We start from the raw sequence: 24,584 nt of genomic DNA, 5'->3' as shown, positions 1-24,584 counted from the left end.
ACCACACAAGGGATTAAAATAAAGTTAGGATCAGAAAGATTATTACCTTTACAACTTCCAAATGTTTATTGGGGAAAAAGTATATTTTTCATTATGATAGAGTGGTGCAGAAATAAGTCCTAAAACCCGAAATTGAGTTTGTATTTCAGCACTTCCGTGTTTCCTCGTCTTGAATTCAATGTTTTTTTGAGTGTGTTTTTGTTTAGACACTTGATAGATTATCTGTGGTTTCATAAATGTTTAAAGCTTCTATGTGTTTTAAAACGTTAGTTGCTAACAAGTGACTAAATAAACTAATCAACGTCATCACGCTGAACAATCATTTTTAACTTAGCGGTCGGAAGAATCCCATAGACGTTTTTCCGAGGGAGCCCTTGCTATGCTAACTTCTGGGTTAGCCTACAAAAACATGTCATCGCTGCACCACTCTATTGCTTCTGACAAGGAGGTTAGGTTTTTTGTTTGTATGTCTGTTGATCAGAATGTTTATGGAAGAACCATCTGCCAGATTTTAAGGAAATGTGGTGGAAGGGTATAGCATGGCAATTTAAAGAAGCCTGAGATATGGTTGGTGGTTTAGCAGAAGATATTTCAAAGATATTTTGGTTTTACGCCATCAAGTAAGTAAATACCTTAGTAAAAAAGTGTTACGATTTTAAGTGTCTTAAAAGGGCAGTTGCAAACAAGTAGGTTATAGGTGATATGTGATACCAAAATTCTTGTCAACCCTCCCGATTTTCGCGGGAGACTCCCGATTTCATTGCCTTCTCCCGGTTTCCTCCCGGGGTCATATTTCTCCCGCATTTCTCCCGATTTCTGACAAAATCAGATTTACACACGACTGTTTCCACTCGGACTTTAATACAGCTACACCATTGTTTGGTTTCCATGGTAACACGTCTCTTTAGTATCGCGCGCAACTCAAAGTCTGAGAGGGTGAGGCAGATATTCACAGAAAACAGAACAAGAATCGACAACTACTCTACTTTCTGCTCACTCCTTTCCTGTAAAATACAGGTCCAGCCCACACATATGCTACAGGCCGCAAGGCAGTGCACTTACAACTACAATAAGCATGTTAATGTTAATCTAACAGCTCCGGTGATCTACTACCCCCCTCAAAAAAAGTTTTGAGAAACACTGAAAGGGGGAGCCTCGTTGCGGGGAAATTATACAGATGGCTAGTCCGCCCCTGAAAATGTCTATGCAAACGTTATTATTAATAATAAAAAAAAATTGTTTTAATTATAATTTTTTTTTATCAATTTGTTTTTATAAATTATTATTATTTATTTATTTTTATTTTATTTTTTGTAATCATCTCGCGACCCCCACTTTGGGAACCCCTGCTCTACTGTACCAGACAGGGTGATGGCACATTGCAAGAATAACTCCAATGCCAAACACAGTGCATCAGTTTTTATTTCGACTGTTGAACGGAAAGAGGACATTTGTTCTGCAGGTAAACAGTGAAGTAGTATGAGATTGCACTGAAATTAAAGCTTAAACTTGCCCTTTATACTGGTTTTAATTTAACTGAATAGGGCGAGGTGACGTTCAGAAGGATACAGTTGTAATTTGCCATGTTCTAACAAGCCCGACAAAACTGGCCAGACTTGTTCCCGGTTACCATTGAATATAGAGAGAAGATTGACTTAGGGATTGGGCCAAAATAGGATTCCATATATATATATATTATGGTCACATGTCTAGTTGGAATTCTGATAGAGAGGGGGAGATTGGGGTAAGATGAGCCAGTGGGTAAGTGGACCCACCCCATTTATCTAGGGAACTGAGTTGTTCTATTTGGCTGTGATGAAGGGAAGCACAAGTGGTAAATGTTTTGCTTGTCAAAGTAAATGCTCAACGCAACGCAAATGTATTGAGGGTTAAACGTATGATACAATGGAGAGAGCAGCCACTGATGGCCAGGGTGGAAAATCCATCAGAGCAGTGGCAAAAGACCGAAATATGGACAGGTCGACCCTGTGTATATACATAAAAGGAAAATGGAAAAGGAAGTGAAAAAAAGTAGGGTACAGTTGAACAGCAGAGACAAAGAGGGTCTTCACGCAGGAGAGAGAAGGAACTTGCAGATCAAAAAACTATCTGACCAGTTCCATGGCTTTACTCGGAAGAAATGCTGTGAACTGGCTTTTGAATTAGCAGACAGAAACAACATTCCTGTAGCAACCAACTCAGGTTTGAATTTGAAAAAGTCAATTATTGAATAAACCCTTAGATGGCTCAATTTACCCCTTATATGGGGCAAGTTAAGCGACAAGACCACTTTAATTTAAGAAGTCATATTTTCATGGCCCTTTGTGATAGATGCATCATTTTATTTTGACAGAATACATCCTGTTGTTGTCATTTGACTTTTATCTAATTGTTCCTTGCCAAGAGGACAACATAAGTAGAAATTGTTTCTATCTTGCCCCACTCTCCCCTACATTTCCTCAATTTATGTCAATTGAGTCAGTGCTGGTTAGGCTAAAGACTTTAGACCTCTGTGGCTTGCTTCTTTCCTCAGCTTGAAATCTGTTACTTGAGGCTAGCCGCCACTATAGCATAACACCCAAATCCCCCTACCAACTTTCGGTGGTTGAGACGCATTGTGACTGATTTAGTAACCATGTTTTGATAAAGAATGCATGAAATTAAAAAGAAGATATCTTTGGTTCTGCTCTAACGATTTTGTAAAACTGTTCAGCCCATTATACACTGACTATGTCATAGGAGGGCATTGCTAAATCAGTGCATTACCTATTAGGCTTAATCTGAACATGCTAAGTCTTGAGAAGAAAAGTGTAATGGAAGTGCAGGTATTTTAGAGTACTCTATTCTAACAATGACCAAAACCCAAAAAGGAAATAGGAGAGCACAGACCACCACCATGGCCAAAATATTTTCTCACAATGTTAAACTTATTTTTTTATAGTTTTGATGCTAGCTCAATTCTTAATTAAATCAAATAATGGCTCAGAACGGCATACAATTGTTCTCTAAAGAGACAGGAAACCTCCAATCACAGTGAGTTGGATGGGGATTGTTTACGGCCAGCACAGGAAGGTCTCTGAGCCGCTGACACGCTGCCAGCCTGCAGCTCTCAGGTCTGTATCACATTTGAGGTGTTAGCGAAGCAGCGTGCGGATAAAGCAGACTGTAGCGAGAAACAAGGAGACTCTGTCCCCTGACATATGGCCTCTCACATGCCCCTGTTGTCAGTGCTAATGTCCTTTTTAAAACTACACAATGAGCTTTTTCTCTTTGCCTGGATCAATCCCATTGTTTGTTTTCACTGGTACAGACTAACCACAAAGGCCCAGATAAAAAGAAAAAAGCTAAATCACCATTCTGCTATGAACTTGTTTTAGACGTATCTTTGTCAGTTACATTTCAAGAGAAAGTGGCTATCTGTATCTGCTGACAGCAAAACATTATCAAAGTGCCCATAGGATAACATTTTAAGACCAAATATACTAAGGCTTCATTTGGTGTCTTGTTGTGTGTAGCAGCATTCAATAGCAGAGTGTACTGCATGAACTTCATTAAGCCTGAGGATTGCACTTTGGTCTTACATAAAGCCTCTGTTATATTTAAGAGTCACTGATCAAGTTACTGTGCTGTTATGTAACTGTGCTGCTGTTACAGCCTGTGTGTGTACAGTTCACTGTGTGGTTCTGTCACTTGCTGCAACATTGGGCTGCTGCTGCAATAACTCATGCTGAAGAGACTTCTGACTTTGGTATCTTTCTGTAAAAAACATGTCAAATAGTTACTGTAAGTTGTTAAGGCTTAAGCTACGGTGGATGTTAACGCAATCAGTGTGGTATGCATGCATCAAATCCTCCAATAGAGAGGAACTTGCTTACCAAGAGCATCTTTGGTATCTGTACACATTTTACGAAAAATGCCAGGATTGTCAGATTCAGATTGTGAAAAGTTGAGTTGATAAACATCTAAACACAATTGTTTTATCTAAAAATGCAAGCGATTGTCAGTTTATATGAAAGTACTTTGTAACACAACTTGTTTCACTATTGCATTCCTACACTCAAACAAAATGTCATTCTGCTTAACCACACGCTCAGCGTTGCTAACTAGGCCACTCTACAATATCAAATGTTATGTTATCATGTGACAGGTTTCTATTTTATTTTTTTAAATTTCCAAATAAACTTTGCAAGCTGACATTTTGGAGCTTTTTATGCAATGCTGTCTAGTACTGTACCGCCTCCTATTAAGTCAACTTTTTAGGTCAACAAGTGTTCCTCCTCCTTTACAAACCTTGTATAAAGTCAAAGTCAATTGCCATTACATTTTTCTAAAAAAAATAAATGAAGCTATAGATGGTTTCTAGCTCTCGAAAAAGCTATTAACTCAGCAATTTTTAAATATAAAATAAGTATTTATTAAGTGTTTCTTACAGTAATTTATCAACTCTGCAGTTGTAAATGTATAGACAGGACTACTTTAATTGAAGTATTTATATCTAATCTATGAAGTAAAGGATGTATAATAAATGACACCATTAATTACAAATGTACAACCAATTTGTAGAGGGGGGGGGGGGGGTGAAAAGTCTACAAACATTTAAATACAATCACAAATTGGTCACTTATCATCACAACACATATTAAGTCACTTACAGCAAAACACATACACGACAAATAGATCAACATTATACAGTATTTCTATATTTCTTATTTTCCATTTCACATAAACATTGTGTATTTTTATATTTGCATATTTCTCTGAATGTGAATGTGATGTTCCTATTCTGGACCCCGCCTACCTAAGACCTGATTGGCCACTTAGCCGGTGGTCTCGATGCTCATTGGCTTAAACCACTGCCACTAAATGTCTCACCACTGTTTGGGCGGCGAGGCACAAAAAGAAATCATGTTTTTTGTTGAGCGGCACAGCGGGGAGTAGCCTGTCATTGACCGGCGGAGCTGCTTGCTTGCAGGGGTCTTTTCGGTTTGTTCTGGCTTCTGCTGGTGCTTATGGATATTTCTAGCTTAAAGACGAGGCAGTAAGCCAGTATTTTTAACAGAATGGTATTAAGGAAAAGACTAAAACGGTGCCTTTGTAGTCGTAGTATTGATGCTGCCGATGCCTTGTAGCTGTAGAGAAAGTTAGCTAATGAGTAGCATAACGTTAGCCACAAGCTAATGCTAGGCCTTCCGTTTCCTTTGGCTTGTCAAGACAGTTTATTGTTTTATTCTTCCCTTTGTGGAGCGGGGCTTTGTAGGTCTTTTGTTTGCTGATTTTGTTTATTTGCTTCCTCTGGTGAATAAGGCATTGACATGAAGAGAGTGAACAGCTTTCAGAGGTTTGTAAATCAAAATATCTCACTGTTAAAATAATGTTTTGGGCTGTCAAGCTAGGATTGCTAATAATATTTGCCTTTTAATAATGCCAGGTGTGGTTGGTTAACGTTGCCTCATTCATCCTGACCGTTAGCAGCCAAAACATGCTTTCCTTTCAGGTTAACATGTTGGTTAAAGTTCCTGTATAGCTGTGTCATAATGGGGACAAAGTCATTTAAATTGAATGCAATTTTAATAATGATTCACTTTCAACTCATTTTGATTTCGGTGTTAATCACTGAAATTGGGTATATTTGTTGGTGTTTGATCAGTACAGACAGTACACTTTAATAAACATTTTAAATGTGAATGGAAATTGTTATGTATAGCACAATAATCAGTATTTTGTGAAATGGCCATACATTTAATAAAGTCGTCAACACAAGAGTAGTCTTAGCCATAGTTATACATATATTATTAGTTAAGTCATTACATCTCAAGCAGGTTAAAATCAGACAATAAGGATGTCATGGTCAGTATCTTAGAACAGGTATCTGTGTATGGTTTCTATATTAATATTACAGCCATTTTATTTATTTTCATTCCTATCTCCCTTCTTGAGAGCTTGTGTTTCTCATTTTTGTGAAGAATGTGACTGCGCACATTATATCTCTAATAAGTCAACCTTAAAGCATAATCCTTTATACTACTGAGCACTGTTTTAAAGGTATCCTCCCATTTGATGCTTGATCAAACTACCATTGTTATTTATTTGTTGTGTTTATGTGTGTGTTTCAGGTTCATGAACAGACGGGCCTCTGCTAACTGCCGCTACCAGCCCACCTGCTATGAGCATGCTGCAAACTGCTACACCCATGCAGTGAGTGGATAGGACTAATCTTTTATTTTCTAGGGAAGAGGATGATAATGACGTCATCCAGTGGCGACCGGTGGAAAATATTTTTAGTTGGGGCTGTGGAAATGGTGACCAAACAATACTAGTGGGGTACGGGGGGATGCTCACCCGGATTTTTTGGGGAGAAATGACCCCTTAAATTATGACTTCTGGTGATGTTAGGGGGGGGGAGGGCAAATTGAGGCTTAAAAATATGAGAAGATTGATCAATACCTCCATAATCTTCAGTGTGGTTAGCTATGAATCTTCCAAAACTTCCAAACACCTTGTCCTGGACATAGTTTCTACAGTATAAACTGTGCAACAGTACAGTAGGCCCACACAAACTGCAGAACACCGGGGCTTATTTCCCGCCGTTTCTTTTCTCACGAAACTGTCTCAGGGCTTCTTAAAATGTAATTAACTATTCATGTGTCATACTCATTTAACGGGAAAAAACTCAGCTAACTGATGATATGAACCATGTTTACCGAAACAAAACACAAGTCTCACAAGAAGCTAACCTTTTGCTAAATGAGCCCTGAGCGAATAAATGGAATCTAGGTATAAATCGATCGATATACTTATCGGATATGCACAAACAAGCTTAGCTAACAAGCTGAGATTCTAGAAATATAAGTATCATCACTGAGCGAACAGAACTCGCGACAGGGGAAGCAAATAAAGACATTGACGACGTAGCTTTAGGTAGCAAAACACGGAGATAGGCTCACCTTTTGCTGTTATTCTGATCAAAAACGAGAAACACGGCTGAATGTTAATCCAATGTGTCTGTCACTTTGAAAAAATTATTGATGATCCATAATTCTATTTTTATGTCAAAAATTGAGTTTTCATATTAGCTGCTAATAATAGCTTCCAGAGTGTATGAAAGCTCCCTGTTTTGTCTCCTTGGATACGAGTCAAAAAAACTCACAGACTGCCTTTGGCCGGGCGCTGAAATTGTAGCCCTTGGACCATCAGATCTGACGACGCTGATTTGCTGAAATTATGTTTCGGCGGCATAGTACTTTTCAGGTAGCAACAGTCAGCACTTGGTTGGCTGCTGCTGCACTTAGGGCTCTTTTCTTAGTGCCCAGACGAGAGAGGGTAATGATACACGGGCAAAGATTTCTGCGGCCAGGCAGGAAACACATGACTTATCAGTAACTTTAGACATCGTAACACAATTTTTTAAACAAGATTTTATTGTAGCTTATACATTTTTCTGATACCAACTATATAACATGTACCTTGTTTATTAAAAATAAAAATAAAAATATTTTTTTAAATATATATTTTTATTTTATTTGTAATGACAATCTAAAATGTGGGAAAAGGGGGGGCGGCGCCCCTATTGGCCGGCCGTCGCTGACGTCATCTCAAATTAAAATGATCGCTCTAAAAATATCACAGAAGCCTTCAAATCCCATGTGCAAAGAAAAACATAGTTTGTCCCTATTGCCATAAAATATCTCAATCTGTAAGGACAGCAACTTTTGATGCCATGCAAACATTGTATTTTATACCTATTTATTTACCTTGATTCATCCTAATTTATCTAGTGCTTCTTTTAATGTAGTTTCCATTCAAGGATTCACGGCTTTTATTGTCATGTGTACATAGCTACAGTGTAGTTATGTCAATGAAACCCTTAGGTAACAGGCTCCTCAAATGGATAAAATAGTGCAACTAAATACATATAGAATAGAAATCGTGCAAGAAGAATTTATATACAAGTAATTGGAATATGATATATTAGATAAATAATTAGTAAGTTGCGAACAGATGAATGTTATGGATATTCTTTAAAAAGTTCAGGTGCTTAACAGTCTTATGGCCTGTGAGACGAAACTGTCCCTGAGTCTGCTATTGTGTTTTTATGTATGTATATTATTGAAATAGTTTGATTTCCTCTCCATAGCTCCTCATCGTGCCGGCCTTCGTGGGCATGGCGTTTCTGCACCGTCTGTCGGACAACGGCTGGGAGAAGGTCACTGCCTGGGTGTACGGCATGGGCCTGTGCGCCCTCTTCCTGGTCTCCACTGTGTTTCACATCATCACCTGGAAGAAGAGCCACATGAGGTGAGAAGGAGCATGATGACAACCCACCATAATGGCAAAGAACCAAGACACGTAGCAGAACACACTGTCGTAAAAGACACGTCACAAAATGCAAGAGGACAAAGATAAAAGAGTGAGGGACACAGTCAGTCCTTTCCTTATCTCTTTACATTCCTTGTCACCATGCTGGGGTTTTCCCAGTGCTGGTATGTTGGTGTCAAGTTTCATTTTCAACATTTTGCACACTGTGTTCAAATCATACTTTTGTTTCCTTATTTTGATCTTATGTGCTTATGTGAAACCCTGGGTGTTTCTGTTCAAGAAATTATTTAATCTATTTCCACTGGTTGGATGTTTTATTTTTTACTGTAGTTTCAGAAGTGTGACCACAGACACTCACTTCCTGTGGCAAGAGTTTTCCCTCTTGCAAACGATGTGTCTGCTTTGCATATCTGTCACCTTGAAATAAACAAATCACCTGTTTTATTGTTTGTTTCAGGTCAATGGAACAGTGTTTCCACATGTGTGACAGAGTGGTCATCTATCTGTTCATCGCTGCCTCCTACACACCCTGGTGAGTGTCACACAGAGGACAGTTACACTCAGAGGGCCTGCATGAAGATGAAGGCTTGTTATAGATCTTATTTCTCCTCTCTCCTCAGGTTGAACCTGCGTGAATTGGGCCCTCTTGCAGCACACATGCGATGGTTTGTGTGGCTCATGGCTGCTGCTGGAACCATATACGTCTTCAACTACCATGAAAAGTGAGTTTGAGGTGATAATGGGAATTTAAAAGTCGGAACTACCACTGAACATAGGCTAGGCAAGTTTATTCATATAGCACCTTTCAACACAAGGCAACTCAAACTGCTTTACAAAAATGAAAGACGTTAAGAGCATTAAGAAACATATTACACCTCAGTAGCCCTGTTCACACCGGAGTACTTTTCCCCTTTAGTTCTGCCCTTATGTTGCGTTCACACCAAAAAGAGTACTTAGTGCCGGGAACTTTTACCCCCATTTTTAGTGCCTGCTATAGAGGTGGTACTATCCTGGGGAGAAAAAGTGCCCCAGTTCTGATTGGCTGGGCGAATTGCAAACCACGCCCTGTAAAACTCTGAAAAGTTTTGTGAAGCCGCAATTGTATTTGTGGCAATAGCATTATTAGCATTAGCCCCGCGCACCAACGGAGAGAGAATAACTTCTGGCAACACAAAAGAAAACATGGGAGCGGTGGAGTGATGAGGAGGTGTCGGAGTTCTGGCGATTTACCCGGAAGGCTTCAGTAGAAGCTGCTGGGAGTCCCAGCTGTCACTACCCGATCCCAGCGCCATATAGAGAGAAGTTAGACAGCCATATGCCATACATCTTTGCATACATTCACAGTAAATATTTATTCAGTATGATAGCTGTCTAACAGAAGTTAAATCCATTTCTGACTTATTCTGACAATGTAGTTAACCCCAAATAAAATAACCCAATAAAAAGAGTTGTTAAATAAAAGTGAAGTCACGTTGTAATAACAATAACTCATCCCTTTCGAGTTCTATTTTTCAGCTTTGCCAAAAGCCACTGTGTCAAGTGTCCTTCTTGGGTTGCCGTCCGGAGTTCTCCAATATGGCGGACCATCTCGCACATGCGCAGTACAGATCAAGCAGGGGGACGGATCGGGTAGTGACACCAGCAGCTTCTACTGAAGCCAGTCCCCAACTCCGGGGACTTCCGGCCGGGGACTTCCGGCCGGGGACTCCGGGCGGCATAATACGCCGTGAAGTTGTTTGCAGCCTGCCAGTAAACCCAAAGCAGCAGAAGAAGAAGAAGTGACGTCAGCGGCTCATTTGCGTAATCTTCCCTCAGGGAAAAGTACTCCGGTGTGAACGCGATTGGTACTTAGTGCCCTGGGGTAATAAGTGCCTGGGCACTGAGTACCGCAAAGTACGCGGTGTGAACGCGGCTATTGCTTCAAAATGTCTCATCTTAGTCACAAAATGTAGTGTGGACATGTTTCATGCCCTGAGCGTAGCCCCATGCAGGAAGCTGTCAAAACAAAGATTTAGCAGCCAATCTGACATATGATATACCTGGCTCTGGCTAAACCGCTAGCAGCAGATATTTTTGAGGCTTGTGCGAAGATTTGTTGCGGTCTATTTGTCTTGCCCCATCCACAGAGTCAGTGAAATGTTGTTTGTCTCCACAGGTATAAAGTTGTTGAGCTGGCCTTCTACTTGATGATGGGTTTCTTCCCTGCATCAGTTGTGACATCGATGGTAATATCACTATTCATAAATACATTTACAGTCCCATTCCGTTCATTTCCATGTGCTGAATCGTTCTATACCACTTCAACACGTTTTTTTATTTCATTAGTATTGTGAATAAATACATTGTTATCCATATCTGATAGTGATGTAAGCATGCATAAGCTTTCTTTTGCAGCACGTTGTGGCAATAAATGTGTAGGAAAAAAACATTTGTAGGGATTTTAATATTGGTTCTATGGGGTTTTTGCAGGGTTTGTAATGCATGATAACATTTGTCAACATATCAACCCTTTACTGCTGCCCTCCTGTGGTTTCCATGGATATAGCAGCCTGAAATTGCACTAATACTACTATTGTTCCAATGTTTATTTACTTCATGGAAATAAAACATTCCACATGTTCACTAATGGTGAGATTACATCAGTCAACAAAAAAGGATGTGTAAAGGTAACAAAAACAGGCATAACACAACATAACATTCAAACATGCCGTGTTGTGTTGCATGTGAGAAATAAGATATTGAACTTATACTAAATATTTAAAAAAAAACAGAAAAGATTCCTTACTTTTCTTAAATTTAGTTTTTCTTGTCAGAATTTGCTTTCTTTGTTGTAAGGTGCACTTTTCGAGTTAACAGAAAAAAACGGGAAAAAAAACACAACACACTATCACCAGTCGGAATGACAGCTGGATAGTTGTTGTCGTCATTGGTGTTGCCTAACATTTCTCCTGTATCTCCCCGTGTCCTTGCCTCCTGCAGAGCAACACGGAGGGCATGCAGGAGCTGGCGTGCGGCGGCCTCATCTATGTCCTCGGCGTGTTCTTCTTCAAGAGCGATGGCGTCATCCCCTTCGCCCACGCCATCTGGCACGTGTTCGTGGCGCTGGCTGCGGCCGTACACTACTACGCCATCTGGAAATATCTCTACAAGACCCCCGGCGCGGACCCCCACCTCCAGTCGTGACCACAGCCGGGGCTGGACGCCGCTTCCCCACCTTTTGCTTCTGAAGAAAGCGCCTGCACACTCCTCTACTGCCCACTGAAGCTGCCACCACAGCCCTGAAGTTTACGAGAAAATGACCATGAAATGTTTTCTGTTTTCTAACGTGGAGAACAGATTTCTGACAAACAAAAGCTACATTCAAAGCTTTTTTGTAAAACTTCAACGGAACACAGGGCAGCCAGGGGGTGAATTTTGACTTTTTACAATGAGTGTTTGAGCAATTTGATAGCAGACTTTTGTATCGCTTGAGTCACATGCCACATTGGGGTCATTTGTGATGTCATAACTGGGAGATTTATCATAATTTCAGTGGATTATTTGAACAATAGGAGTATCCAGTGAGGTGCTAAAAATTAGGCAGGGCTGGGAGAACTAATATCACATGGATTCCTTTTTTTCATATTTTGTTTTTAATGGGTATAATGTGGTTCTCTTTTTTTTTCAATACAAATATTATCAAAACACGCAGCTGTGACATACATTTGCCCCAGGGAAATAGTTTGTGGGCAAGATTAGTTTAAAACAAGGAACTCTCGGTACAAAAGGGCATACATCTGACCACACATAAGGCCAACCTTTCATACTCTACCAACAAATGTATCGAGGTCTTACCCAGCCCTTGTTATTAGTTCACACAGGAAAAAACAACGATTGACAGGATTTTTTTCTCCATTTTCTATATTTTCTTTTTACCGTTATCCACCTGACCAACTTCTGTGACAAATGTGTTTCTTTTTTTCTGACCAGTATCCTAATGCAGTTTTCAGGGATTCACAGTTAGTAAGTGTTTAGCAACCCTGCTGGTGATGAACAGCGTTACAGGGTGTGTAAAGTAGGGGACACAGGGGAGGTGGGACTTCGTTACATGAGCCAAATGATGAGAGAAAATCAGTTCAGGTAATATGATGAGAATTCTTCCACTTTCTTATTAATGTGAACAGTGTGCGGTGTAGAGTGTGCATGCACGCCCTTTGTACTGTAGTCAAGTATTACATTTCCACTGATTCTCTCTCTCTCTCTCTCTGTGTTTTGATTTTGCACCACTAGTACGAACAGTGTTTCCTGTCTGTATTCTGAAGCGGGTTTGATAAGTAGAGAAACCTCATGTTTATTTTACTCATGCTGTTGGTTTTTTTAAATGTTGGCACCCGACTCCTAATATTACCTTTCCTCTTAGTCAGCGGAATGATTTCTCATGTTGAAAATATTTCCTTAACCACTCTTGTTTTGTAATGTTTGTATATTCTGTTTTTTTTTTCCGTTGATTATATGATCCTGGCCTTCGACAGGGGAAAAAAGAAGCTGCTTCTTCATCTTGTCTGTTCATTGGCTGTTAATGGTGCTGCATATCCATGAGTGATCTTCCTTTGTCCTGAATATCACCTATCTAATGTGACAATAAAAATGATAATGCCCCAGGGTAAAGATGTTCATTCATAATGGCTTTCTATGAAATGTAGCTTGCATTAACTGTGTTGTTTACAGGCTCTGACCATGTCCATTTCCTGCAGGGTCAAACATTCCTCTTGTTACAGAATTTTAAAAGCAACCTATATGTGTGACATAAAGAGGCGTTTGTCCAAGGGCTGATGAGTATAAGAGCTCAGTAAAGCAAATCTTTTTTTGAAATCTAACTTGGAATATTAAAGGGGCGCTATTAGTTTTTTTTGTGTATTCCCTTTACTTTAGTGTGTTATATAGGTTTTGTGCATGTCAATGGTCTGCAAAGGCTAAAATCCCAAAGTGTGTTGGAAAGAAATGACTGAACTGGCTCCACTCCCACCTCGAGCTTCTATTGGCTAGCGCTCAAACACATTGTACATGATGGGCTAAGGGCTGGGACATCTGTAAGCAGTTTACCAATCACAACAGAGCCGGCCAGCTAACCAATCAGAGCAGACTGGGCTCTGGTTTCAGACAGAGGGGGAAAAGAGGTGCTATGCAAAAATAAATAAATTGAAACATGTCACAGTAGAGGCACAACATACAATGTGAACCAGAAAATGAGCATAATAGGTCCCCTTTTAATTCCATTTATCTTCAAAACCCATTTTTCATATAAAATAACAACCTGAATAAAAGTCTAAAATAAATCACAACATATATTAACTATTTCAATATTGAAACATTCAATATTGAATCCGACAAAGCCTTTTATGCCAATATTCAGTATTTGGCAATGTTTGATTATTAATGGCACATTTCAGTTGATACATGCTCTAAAATCTTTACATTCAGCCAAGATTATTTCCCAGATTTAGATTCAAATTTCAAACTATACTTTTTAAATACGCCTATGAGGAATATTTATCTGGGTAAGGATAATTGGTTATGCTCCTCTTGGGGCTCAACCTTTTTCCTTCGGACTCTGAATTGTGTTAGCTTTATCAGGGGGATCTGTGGTTTGATAGCTAACATAAGGGGCTAAAAGCTGACAATTATCAGGGTTAGCATCTGGGCTGGCAGCCTGGGAAGGACGTCTGGTAATCGGCCAGATAGCTGGGTGTTTTTTGGGAATGAGTGAGCCATCACTTTGGTGGTCCTCTGTCCGTTGAATCTTGATCTGCTCCGGGTCAAAGGACCAAAATAAATATGTATCTGTGTAAATATAATTGGTTCAAGGATAAGAGATCAAAAGGCGCTTTCACACCAAGTATTTTGCCGTACTTAGTTCCCAGTAGTTCATCGGAAAAATCGTGTTCACACCGGAATAAGTCCCTGAGGGAGGATTAGGCAAATGAAGCCGCTGACGTCACTTCTTCAGCCGTGGGTGTTTCTCAGGGTGTTTCTCAGGCCGTTTTTCAATAGCGAGGAAACTGGCTTCCAAGCCAATATTTCAAGGATACTACGTCATCGAGTGCCGCCGAAGGACTGTTCCAATCTCCAGCATACTTGGAATTCCACCGAGGCTACGTCCTTGGTTTGGGGGTAATTTTGAGGCTGCACATGGGTAGACTTTGCGTCCTTCAAATCCCCACAATGCTTTGCGCACGGACCAATTTCAAAAACCCTTGCGGAGAATGGCTGAACCGACGCAGCACAGCACACATTTAAATGTAAGTATGTAATGGCATAGAACATGTGTTTGTAAATATGTTACTTTGTTGCATGTGTTATCACCAAACATGTGTTCCGTGACAGTAAAGCAAGTTCATAATTGGATAGACTGAGGTATTTATTTTCGGTACAGTTTATGTTGAAACCGTTAGAGAGAGTGGCACACTTGTTAGCCTGCTCCATTCTTCTTTGTTTTCCGAAGCCGTGGCTTGGAAGTATACTTGCTTTGTTTCTGAAGGAAGTGACTTGGAAGTATGCGACTACCAAGCCAGGATCCTCGCGATTGAGAAACGGCCTCAATGTCGATTAAAGCTGCTTCAGAGCCACTATTTCAAGCATACTACGTCATCGAGTGCCGCCGAAGGACTGTTCCAATGCCCAGCATACTTGGAATTCTACCGAGCCCGGCGTAAGTTCGTAGCGAGAAATTTTGAGGCTGCACATGTGTAGACTCCGCAGTCTTAAAATCCCCACAATGCTTTGCGCACAGACTAATTTCCAAATTGTTGGCGGAAATCGCCTTCCATTTAAGGCGGGGCCTCGCATGTGACGAACACCTGCACACCTGTTAGCCTGTTCCACAATTCTTCGTTTTCCGAGGCTAGGAAGGATTATTGCCTCGCTTCTGAAGCAAGTGACTCGGAAGACATGTGCTACCAAGCAAGCGTCCTCGACATTGAGAAACACCCCGGGTCTCAATTCAGCCCCTCAATTGAGACCTTCGGACTACGCAGCCTACGCGGTCCACGGAGGACCCAGCCCACGTAGACCGAGCGGCCTACGAAATGAGACGGGCCGTTCTCAATCGCGGGGATGCTTGCTTGGTAGCACATGTCTTCCGAGTCACTTGCTTCAGAAGCTAGGCAAGAATCCTTCCTGGCATTCGGAAAACGAAGAGTGGAACAGGCTAGCAAGTGTGCAAGTGTGCGTCATATGAGAGGCCCCGCCTTACATTTTCCGCCACAGATTTCGGGAAATTGGTCCGTGAACAAAGCATTGTTGGGATCTTAAAGACGCAAAGTCTACCCATGTGCAGCCTCGAAATTACCCCTAAACCAAGTACGCGGCCTCGGTGGAATTCCAAGTATGCTGGAGATTGGAACAGTCCTTTGGCGGCATTCGATGACGTAGCATCCTTGAAATATTGGCTTGGAAGCCAGTTTCCTCGAGATTGAGAAACGGCCCCCGTCTAGCCTATGGAGCGCTTCGTATTTACGTCACGTGATACGTGCTGTTTGGTTGCGCTGCTCCAGCAGCCTGCTAGCAAATTAGCTTACAAGCTAACTCAGCTGAAAAGGATCCAGCAACTTTACTTTTACCTTTTTACTTGAACCATATTTTGGAGATCACAGACGGCGATGAAATAAAGAGGACCATGGCCAGGTAATTAAGATTAAGCTGTTCCTTTAGCCCCCATGTTACATTAGTAAGTTAACAAGTAAATTATATATAGCTGATGTAATTTAATCATATGATTTCATATTTAAGTCTTAATGTTTTCTTAAAGGTGACCTATCATGCAAAATGCAATTTTGTACGTCTTTGATACATGAATATGTGTCCCCGGTGTTCCAGGGAACTCACCAAGTGTCAGAAAACACAACCCTCTCTATTTTCCTCCATACCCAAATCTCTTAAAAAGGGGCTGCAACGGATCTGATACAGACTGATCCAGATTTGAACACTTCTGTGACATCACAGAAGTGGCGCTACGGCTATTGGGCCAACTCCACCAATCAGGAGGAGAAAGCCACGGACATTGCCGTTCGGAAGCGCTGGATACTGTCAAGGGGTGAACACTGAGGCATGAACTCAATTGCACGACTCAAAACTCAGACTCAGATAGCGTTTCAAAATAAAGACTTTACTGGAATTTTGCACAGTAATAAAATAAGGAAAACAAAACACTTTTTCTAGGAAAACTAGAATCGTGATCTATAGCATAGGTCCGTGAAAGGTTCGTGAGGTAAGCCGATACGTAGCTCTTCGAGAGACAACGAACTGACAATTAACAGGAGGGAGCTAACACAATATATACACAGGTAAGTAAAGGGGACACAGTTGGAAACAATCAGGGCGGGGAAAATAATCAAGGACGCAGGAGACAGAAAGGGGCGGGGAGCGTGGAGGCCTGAAATGAGAGGAAGAAATAATTAAGGGCATAGACATAAAGCACAAGATAAAGGGACATGACAACTCTAACATAAAGAATAAACTTTCACTATAAGTTTCTTGGACATGACAGATACGCTGTAGTACATATGCCAGGCCTGTAGATCGTGCTGTTCTCACAGAACCAGCCCATGCAAAGACAGTGTTAAATTGAGCGAAATGAGGAATGGCTAAAATGCATGATCTGTTTGGTATTTTGAAAAATAAAAAGTATAAATATGCCTTATATAGGTATGGTCCTACACTATATTATTCAAATATAGCATGATAGGTCCTCTTTAAATGAACAAAAGCATGTTGTGTAGATTGATTCTTAACAATATTAGTGTTCTAATCTTAATAGCTGTGATTATAACAGTTCATATTCTCCTTCTTCCACCTGTCACACGGAGAGATACCGCAGGTCCTTCCTTCCTGCAGCGGTCAGACTTTACAACCAGCACTGCCCCTAGTAGACCCTCCTACACACACCACAACACAGACTATAACACCCCCTTGCTGCTAAATACAAACCAACTTTGTGCAATATGTGCTATATGTGCAATATATATATGCCATTAATAACTGTGTAATGTATACCTGGCCACTAAATCAATCAATATACAGTGTGGCAAAAAAGAATTTAGTCAGCCACCAATTGTGCAAGTTCTCCCACTTAAAAAGATGAGAGAGGCCTGTAACTTTCATACTAGGTATACCTCAACTATGAGAGACAAAATGAGAAAAAAAAATCCAGAAAATCACATTGTCTGATTTTTAAAGACTTTATTTGCAAATTATGGTGGAAAATAAGTATTCGGTCAATAACAAAAGTTAATCTCAATACTTTGTTATATACCCTTTGTTGGCAATGACAGAGGTCAAACGTTTTCTGTAAGTCTTCACAAGGTTTTCACACACTGTTGCTGGTATTTTGGCTCATTCCTCCATGCAGATCTCCTCTAGAGCAGTGATGTTTTGGGGCTGTCGCTGGGGAACACAGACTTTCAACTCCCTCCAAAGATTTTCTATGGGGTTGAGATCTGGAGACTGGCTAGGCCACTCCAGGACCTTGAAATGCTTCTTACGAAGCCACTCCTTCGTTGCCCGGGCGGTGTGTTTGGGATCATTGTCATGCTGAAAGACCCAGCCACGTTTCATCTTCAATGCCCTTGCTGATGGAAGGAGGTTGTCACTCAAAATCTCAGGATACATGGCCCCATTCATTACTTTCTTTACACGGATCAGTCGTCCTGGTCCCTTTGCAGAAAAACAGCCCCAAAGCATGATGTTTCCACCCCCATGTTTCACAGTAGGTATGGTGTTCTTTGGATGCAACTCAGCATTCTTTCTCCTCCAAACATGTCTAGTTGAGTTTTTACCAAAAAGTTCTATTTTGGTTTCATCTGACCATATGACATTCTCCCAATCCTCTTCTGGATCATCTAAATGCTCTCTAGCAAACTTCAGACGGGCCTGGACATGTACTGGCTTAAGCAGGGGGACACGTCTGGCACTGCAGGATTTGAGTCCCTGGCGGCGTAGTGTGTTACTGATGGTAGCCTTTGTTACTTTGGTGCCAGCTCTCTGCAGGTCATTGACTAGGTCCCCCGTGTGGTTCTGGGATTTTTGCTGACCGTTCTTGTGATAATTTTGACCCCACGGGGTGAGATCTTGCGTGGAGCCCCAGATCGAGGGAGATTATGAGTGGTCTTGTATGTCTTCCATTTTCTAATATTGCTCCCACAGTTGATTTATTCACACCAAGCTGCTTACCTATTGCAGATTCAGTCTTCCCAGCCTGGTGCAGGTCTACAATTTTGTTTCTGGTGTCCTTTGACAGCTCTTTGGTCTTGGCCATAGTGGAGTTTGGAGTGTGACTGTTTGAGGTTGTGGAGTGTCTTTTATACTGATAACAAGGTCAAACAGGTGCCATTAATACAGTTAACAAGTGGAGGACAGAGGAGGCTCTTAAAGAAGAAGTTACAGGTCTGTGAGAGCCAGATATCTTGTTTGTTTGTAGGTGACCAAATACTTATTTTCCACCATAATTTGCAAATAAATTCTTTAAAAATCAGACAATGTGATTTTCTGGATTTTTTTTTCTCATTTTGTCTCTCATAGTTGAGGTATACCTAGGATGAAAATTCCAGGCCTCTCTCATCTTTTTAAGTGGGAGAAATTGCACAATTGCTGGCTGACTAAATACTTTTTTGCCCCACTGTATATATGCCATTAATAACTGTGTAATTTATACCTGGCTGCTAAACCCTTGTTACTGTTACAAGGTATCTATCTTGTATTTTGTAGATTGTGTAACTTGCTGCTGTTAAATACCGTCAAACTATGTGCAATATGTGCTTTATGTGCAATATATACTTTATATACATATGCCATCTTTAATAACTGTAATATATACCTGGTTGCTAAATCCTAAGAACTGCTACAGGATTTGATTTGTTTTTGATCTGTATTTTTGAAAATTATGTAACTTTTTTTTTTTTTTTTTTTTTTTTTAGCATATTGTTTATTGTTTATTATATTATAACTTAGTTTTTTTTTAGCATATTGTTGTGTTGTTTGTTTATTATATTATTAGTTGGGTGGGTAGAAGGGGTTATCATGCACCCCCCTGAAATATACTTTTAATCAGCTTTTTTAGATTGAAAAAATTATGTAGAAAACAATTAGCTATGTTAAAAAGTTGAAAAATTGTCCCACATATATTTTTCTCCCAAATTAGTGTTTATTTACCCTAAAAATCGAGTTTCACTCTTTTTACACCTTTCCTAAGTGGAAAAAGTATGTAGAAAATTATGAGCTATGTTAAAATGTTGTCTGGATGTCCCACATGTATTTTTTATGCAAATTAGTGTCACAATTGCCAAAAACGGAATGTTCACACTTTTCACTCTATCTCAGCCAATATTGCAGATAAATGAACAAATCGTGTGTCTAGACCCATGTTTTGATGGTCAAAGATCACAATACAACTATTCCCAAAGTGATCACATGTATCTGTGGCATGCTATGCAAATTAAGAGACGCCAATATTGCAGTACAGTAAGTGAACACATAAGGTGTCTAGACAGATGTTGTGTATTTAACCAATATTTATTTGCTGTACTAGCCTACAGCAAGGGTCAAACCTCATAATATAAGTATTGATGTGACTACTCTTTCCCATTCCAGATAAGCAGTCAATGTTTGGCTCTCCACTATCTGATTAATGCTCAATCATCGTTTTCAATGCTATCATCAGAGTCAAATTCCTCTTCCTCCTCGTCTTCCTGTTCACGCTCTGTCGTGTCCAGGAGATCAACCAGGGAGGTTGGCAGGACAGGAACACAGGACCACACCGGTCTCAACACTCCATCAGTCCTCATCCATCCCTGCTCCTCATCATAGGGGTTTGGTTTTTCTAAAATGTATTCATCAGCTCGCTTGTACAGGGCGACGCGATGGTTCACACGTTGGACGTGCAGCTTCAGAGCATCATAGCATGGAGGAAGGCGAGCCAGGTCAACCTTAGACTCGGCAGTGAGTTTATCATCCTGCCCCACCATTTTGCGCAGCAACTTGGCACGGACTACGTCCACTGAAGACTCACGACTCTCTCCATATACTGTATCAGACAGGTGAATTGCTCCAACTGCTTCAGCACCTCAGGCTTGACATTCCAGTTGTCACCGAGTTGACTGAACACCCTGTGAAACTTCGGGTTCTTCTCCTGCTTTTTCAAGGGCCCCACCTTCCCCTTCCCTTTGAAGGCACTGGTGCAGTCTTCTCTGCTGAACACATGGAATCCAAGAAGTGTGGCACAGTAGTCTTCTCCCAGGGATTCTGCGAGCTCAGAGTGGTTGAGAAGTTGTCTATGTTTCCCTGACCCTGTATCCAGGTATATAGTCAACCTGATGGCATGAGCGTGGTAAAGAATAATCACAAAGATATCTGTGTCAGGTGTTCAGACTACAGCATTCTTGTATCCAAGGGCAGCAGCATGATGAAGGTAGAGTACCACCCTTGTATCAGTCTCTTCGTGGTTGCTGTAGATTGTGGGGAACTCACTTACCTCAACCTGATACACAATGGCACATTGCACTTTGATCAACAATGACAGAGACTAGACACAAATCACAGATAATCACTTAGAGTATAATTAAACCATCAATCACTTTTAATATGGGCTTTCAATTTACCTTGCCATTTGAGGAGAGACGTTGATGGGCTCTCCCTTCCACGACCAGCACTGCCATTTCTGTTCTTTCCAGCCTTGAAGCTGCCTGTTGATCACTACATACTCGCAGCAGGAGCTGGCAGAGTTGCTTTTTGTTTTGAGAAACATCTAGGAAGTCATATGGCTTCCTGGTTGCTGGTCCAGCCAAAATGATCTTCTCTGAACTGCCACGTCTCAAGCTCTCCTGTGCTTTGATAGATCCTGGATGGTAACTGTCAGTCGAGAACAAAAAGTGCTTTTTGGGCACCATCTGATCAAGTACTTGTAGGCATTTCTCCCCACTGGTTGGGGGAAGGTTTGTGAGGACATGGAGCAGAGCCATGCCATCCTGAATGAACAGGGCATCCTTAGGGTATGGCAGATCCTTTGGGGTGGCGTCCGCCAGAATGTAAAGAAAGGGTCCAATCATAACCACATGACAGACAAATTTATCTGGCCAACACCAGATGATGGGTAGGGCTTTCATACAGACACCAAGATCAAATGTATTCAGGACCCACCTCTGATCTACCTCATCAGTGGCTAGCTCAGAATGCTTCAGTAGCTCACAAACAACTGTATTGTCAGTGATTGGTTGATGGATGGGCCTGAAGTAGTCCACTGTTGATTTTCTGAGTGGAGTACCAGTTGCAGAGGTGAAGCCCCTTAGTCCAGGCACAGGCTGCTGTCCATTGCTTCTGATGTACCTGATAAAGGGCCAGATGTAGCACACTTGCATCTCAGTTGCATAGACTGTGTCATTCTCTGCTGGCGGTGTGAATGATGAGCAATCATTAAACTTTGGGTCGGCGCGAGTGAAGTGCAAGGGTGGGAGTGTTTCTGGTGTTGATTTTCAGGCTACGCTGTTGCAACTTGTCGATGACGGGTAGCATTCGGACCTTGTTGCTCTCAAACCCAGTCTTGAACTCCTGGACCATGATTCCCACTGGGCGTGGTTTTATTCAAGTTGTCCCATTCACAGTGGAATACCAGGTTTCCCTCTCCTATCACAATTGCGGGTGTCCGATAGGATGAGACTTTGTCCAGGACCTTTGCCAGGGCAGTTTACAACTCTAAACCAAATCCGTAGCTCTCAAGGCCCAGATACACAGGCCCGAAATCGGCAGTAAATGGGAGTCGGGCCGAACATGAGCGTGGGCACGCCCTATTCGGAGTGGTGTGCGCCGCATCGTCGGGTCTTTTCTGCCGACCTGACGCCTTTTCTGGAACACCAGCGGAAGTCGGACAAAAGGATAACACTGATTGGCTGTTCAGCTAGCGAATCAGTGCATGAGAAGAGTTAACGGAAGTGAGGGAGGTAAACAAATGATTTAAAATGGAAGATGGAACGCACACGGACGGCTATTTCACCTCATCGGTTTATAGAGCTCCTGTTCGTTCAGGTTTTCAATGGACGAGAGTGAAAATGGAAAGAAAAACGCTATTTGTTGTTTGTTTATATCACGGAGTCTGTTCTTCTTCTCTGTCTTCCGGTTGTTCCGGTTGTTGCCTCTTTTGAATGATGAATACACACTACCGCCGCCTGCTGGTAAGGAGAGTTATTGCCACTCACGCATACGCATTTCATACGTGCTCGGCTCGGATTTGCGGTGTGTTCGAGTGCGCGAAGTCGGCAAATACGCAGAAGAGTCCGGCGACGCAACAGTCGGTGTCGGCGTCGGCGACTTCTCAGGTGACTGGCCGGTGTATCTGGGCCTTCAGAGTGGCCAAGCCTGTGTAATATTGTGGTGAGCTGTTTGCTTCTGAACAAGTGCCTGACAGTCAAACAGAGTAGAATGTGTTTTGGTAACTTCCATTCTCCCTCTGACACTGCACGGCACAGTTCTTGCCCAATGGAGAATACCAGGGGCTTCATCTTTTCATTCGTCTCCATGTCTTCCTTGCCAGCCATAACCATGCTGAGAAACCGGACGAGGTCTGTGGGTAGGAGGTTTTCAGGAGTGAGCTCCATGTCGTCAGCTGTTGGCGGCCACTGTAGGTCTTTGGACTCTGAAAGCCTGCAGAATATTCTGGTGGAGTAGGAGAGCAACGTTTTTGTACTTGTCTGTGGTTCAGAGAGTGTAAGCTCATGCAACGGCATTCGATACCGTGATTTTCAAGCTGTACACCAGCCAGAAAGAAATGGCATCAGCATTGTCGTGGTCAACTCTCGTAGACTGGATATGCTCCTAGATTGGATCTTTCTGTAGCCGTTTCAGGAGTTTCTCTGAGCGATAATTTGTGTTCTTGTACCCATTCAATTTCAGCTCTTCCACATACAGCAAGCGCAAGGAAGATAGCTGTAGGACCTCAATTTGCTGGACTACATGAGTTCCAATGTGTTCCAGTACTGAAACAAATGCCTTTTCATGGGAGGCTGACATGAAAGCTTGGTTGGTATCCTTAGCTCCTGCTTTAAGAATACTGCTGCGCTCGTAGTTGGCTAATACTGTGCGGAAAGATTTAAATTACGACTGATGATGTTTAGCCTCACAAGCAAAGAGGTCTTTGCCCTTCACTTGTCCTTGAAGTCAAACTAGACCAATTTTCTCAGCCCGTGATTCGATTTGCTCCTATGCATTTTCTTTGTTTTTATAAGATGGGAAGTATTCAGGTCTCTCAGTTTTACGATGACCATCTTTGATCCAAACTTTGTCGCAACTAACTAATTTTAGTTCTGTTTTTTTTTGGTGTGAACGCAACTTTTCGGAACTATATCGGAACTATTGTGGGAAAAGTACTCCGGTGTGAAAGCGCCTAAAGACACCCTGTTATACAATCAGAACTTTTGAAAATTATAACAGATGTTCTGAGAGCAGCCATCATGTTCCACAGTTTAACCTGTTTAGCCCTGGGCCTATTTTTCAGGCCTCAGGCTCGAAAATGACATGCCCAGAATGAATGATTATATCTTCACAACTAAAAGGGCTAGCCTATATGAATTATATTTTTTATCAAAGCAATAATACAATAAATAAATCTATCACTACACAACATATTTAAAAAAATGAATGCCATTTTAGTTTTTTGTTACTTTTGTTCTGAAAGCTGAACCTGCTACTCCTCACAGAGAGAAGAGGGAAGAGGCTGTGTGAATTACTTTACATTGTGGATAAGGGTGGATAGCCCCCATTGTTCTGTGTGTCAAAATGAAAGACAGCCCACACATGCAACTAGACATGAGTCTAGTTGAGTTAGCTACTTACCTTGCTTGTTTGGGGGTTGAATGTGTGTGTGTAGCCAAGTTAGCTACTTGTTTGTTTTGGCGGGAAACATTTTTCATACTGCCAGAGCTGTATACTAGCATACCACAGATACATGTGATCACTTTGGGAATAGTATTATTGTGATCTTTGACCATCAAAACATGGGTCTAGAGGTGCCCAGTACGTCAACCGCGGTCGAGGGGCAATGCCGGTAGATCGTGAGTCATTCATAAAAATAAAAAAAATCCAGCTCCGTTAAAATAGACAAAACTGGTCCTGATCCCTCCTCCCTTGGCCTCCCTGCCACTTAATTCAGGAGTTTACTTGATTGACAGAAAAAGCGACCTATCGCTTTCCAGTCTGTTAACCCAGAATGTAAAGTGATACAAAATCAGTCAAGTGCCGGGTAAACTCAA

The 24,584-nt window shown here is 41.4% G+C and overlaps 1 protein-coding gene across 3 annotated transcripts in view; it reads left to right on the top strand.

Moving 5' to 3' along the window:
• mmd (monocyte to macrophage differentiation-associated) overlaps positions 1-12,963 on the top strand; it is a 37,668-nt gene extending 24,705 nt beyond the window's left edge. For 2 of the 3 annotated variants that reach the window (XM_079646563.1, XM_079646565.1), the window contains 6 exons: positions 6,114-6,195; positions 8,135-8,295; positions 8,774-8,848; positions 8,937-9,038; positions 10,472-10,541; positions 11,296-12,963. In XM_079646563.1, coding sequence (XP_079502689.1) covers positions 6,114-6,195; positions 8,135-8,295; positions 8,774-8,848; positions 8,937-9,038; positions 10,472-10,541; positions 11,296-11,499 — 694 coding nt within the window. In that variant the 3' untranslated portion in view covers positions 11,500-12,963. Of the gene's footprint in view, positions 1-4,882; positions 4,984-5,304; positions 5,339-6,113; positions 6,196-8,134; positions 8,296-8,773; positions 8,849-8,936; positions 9,039-10,471; positions 10,542-11,295 lie in introns of those variants that run through there. The other variant, XM_079646564.1, reaches the window with a different exon arrangement.
• The last annotated feature ends 11,621 nt before the right edge of the window (positions 12,964-24,584 follow it).

This window comes from Notothenia rossii (assembly GCF_949606895.1).
Source record: "Notothenia rossii genome assembly, chromosome: 8".
NCBI lineage: Eukaryota > Metazoa > Chordata > Actinopteri > Perciformes > Nototheniidae > Notothenia > Notothenia rossii.
This window is presented reverse-complemented; position numbering and strand designations above follow the sequence as displayed.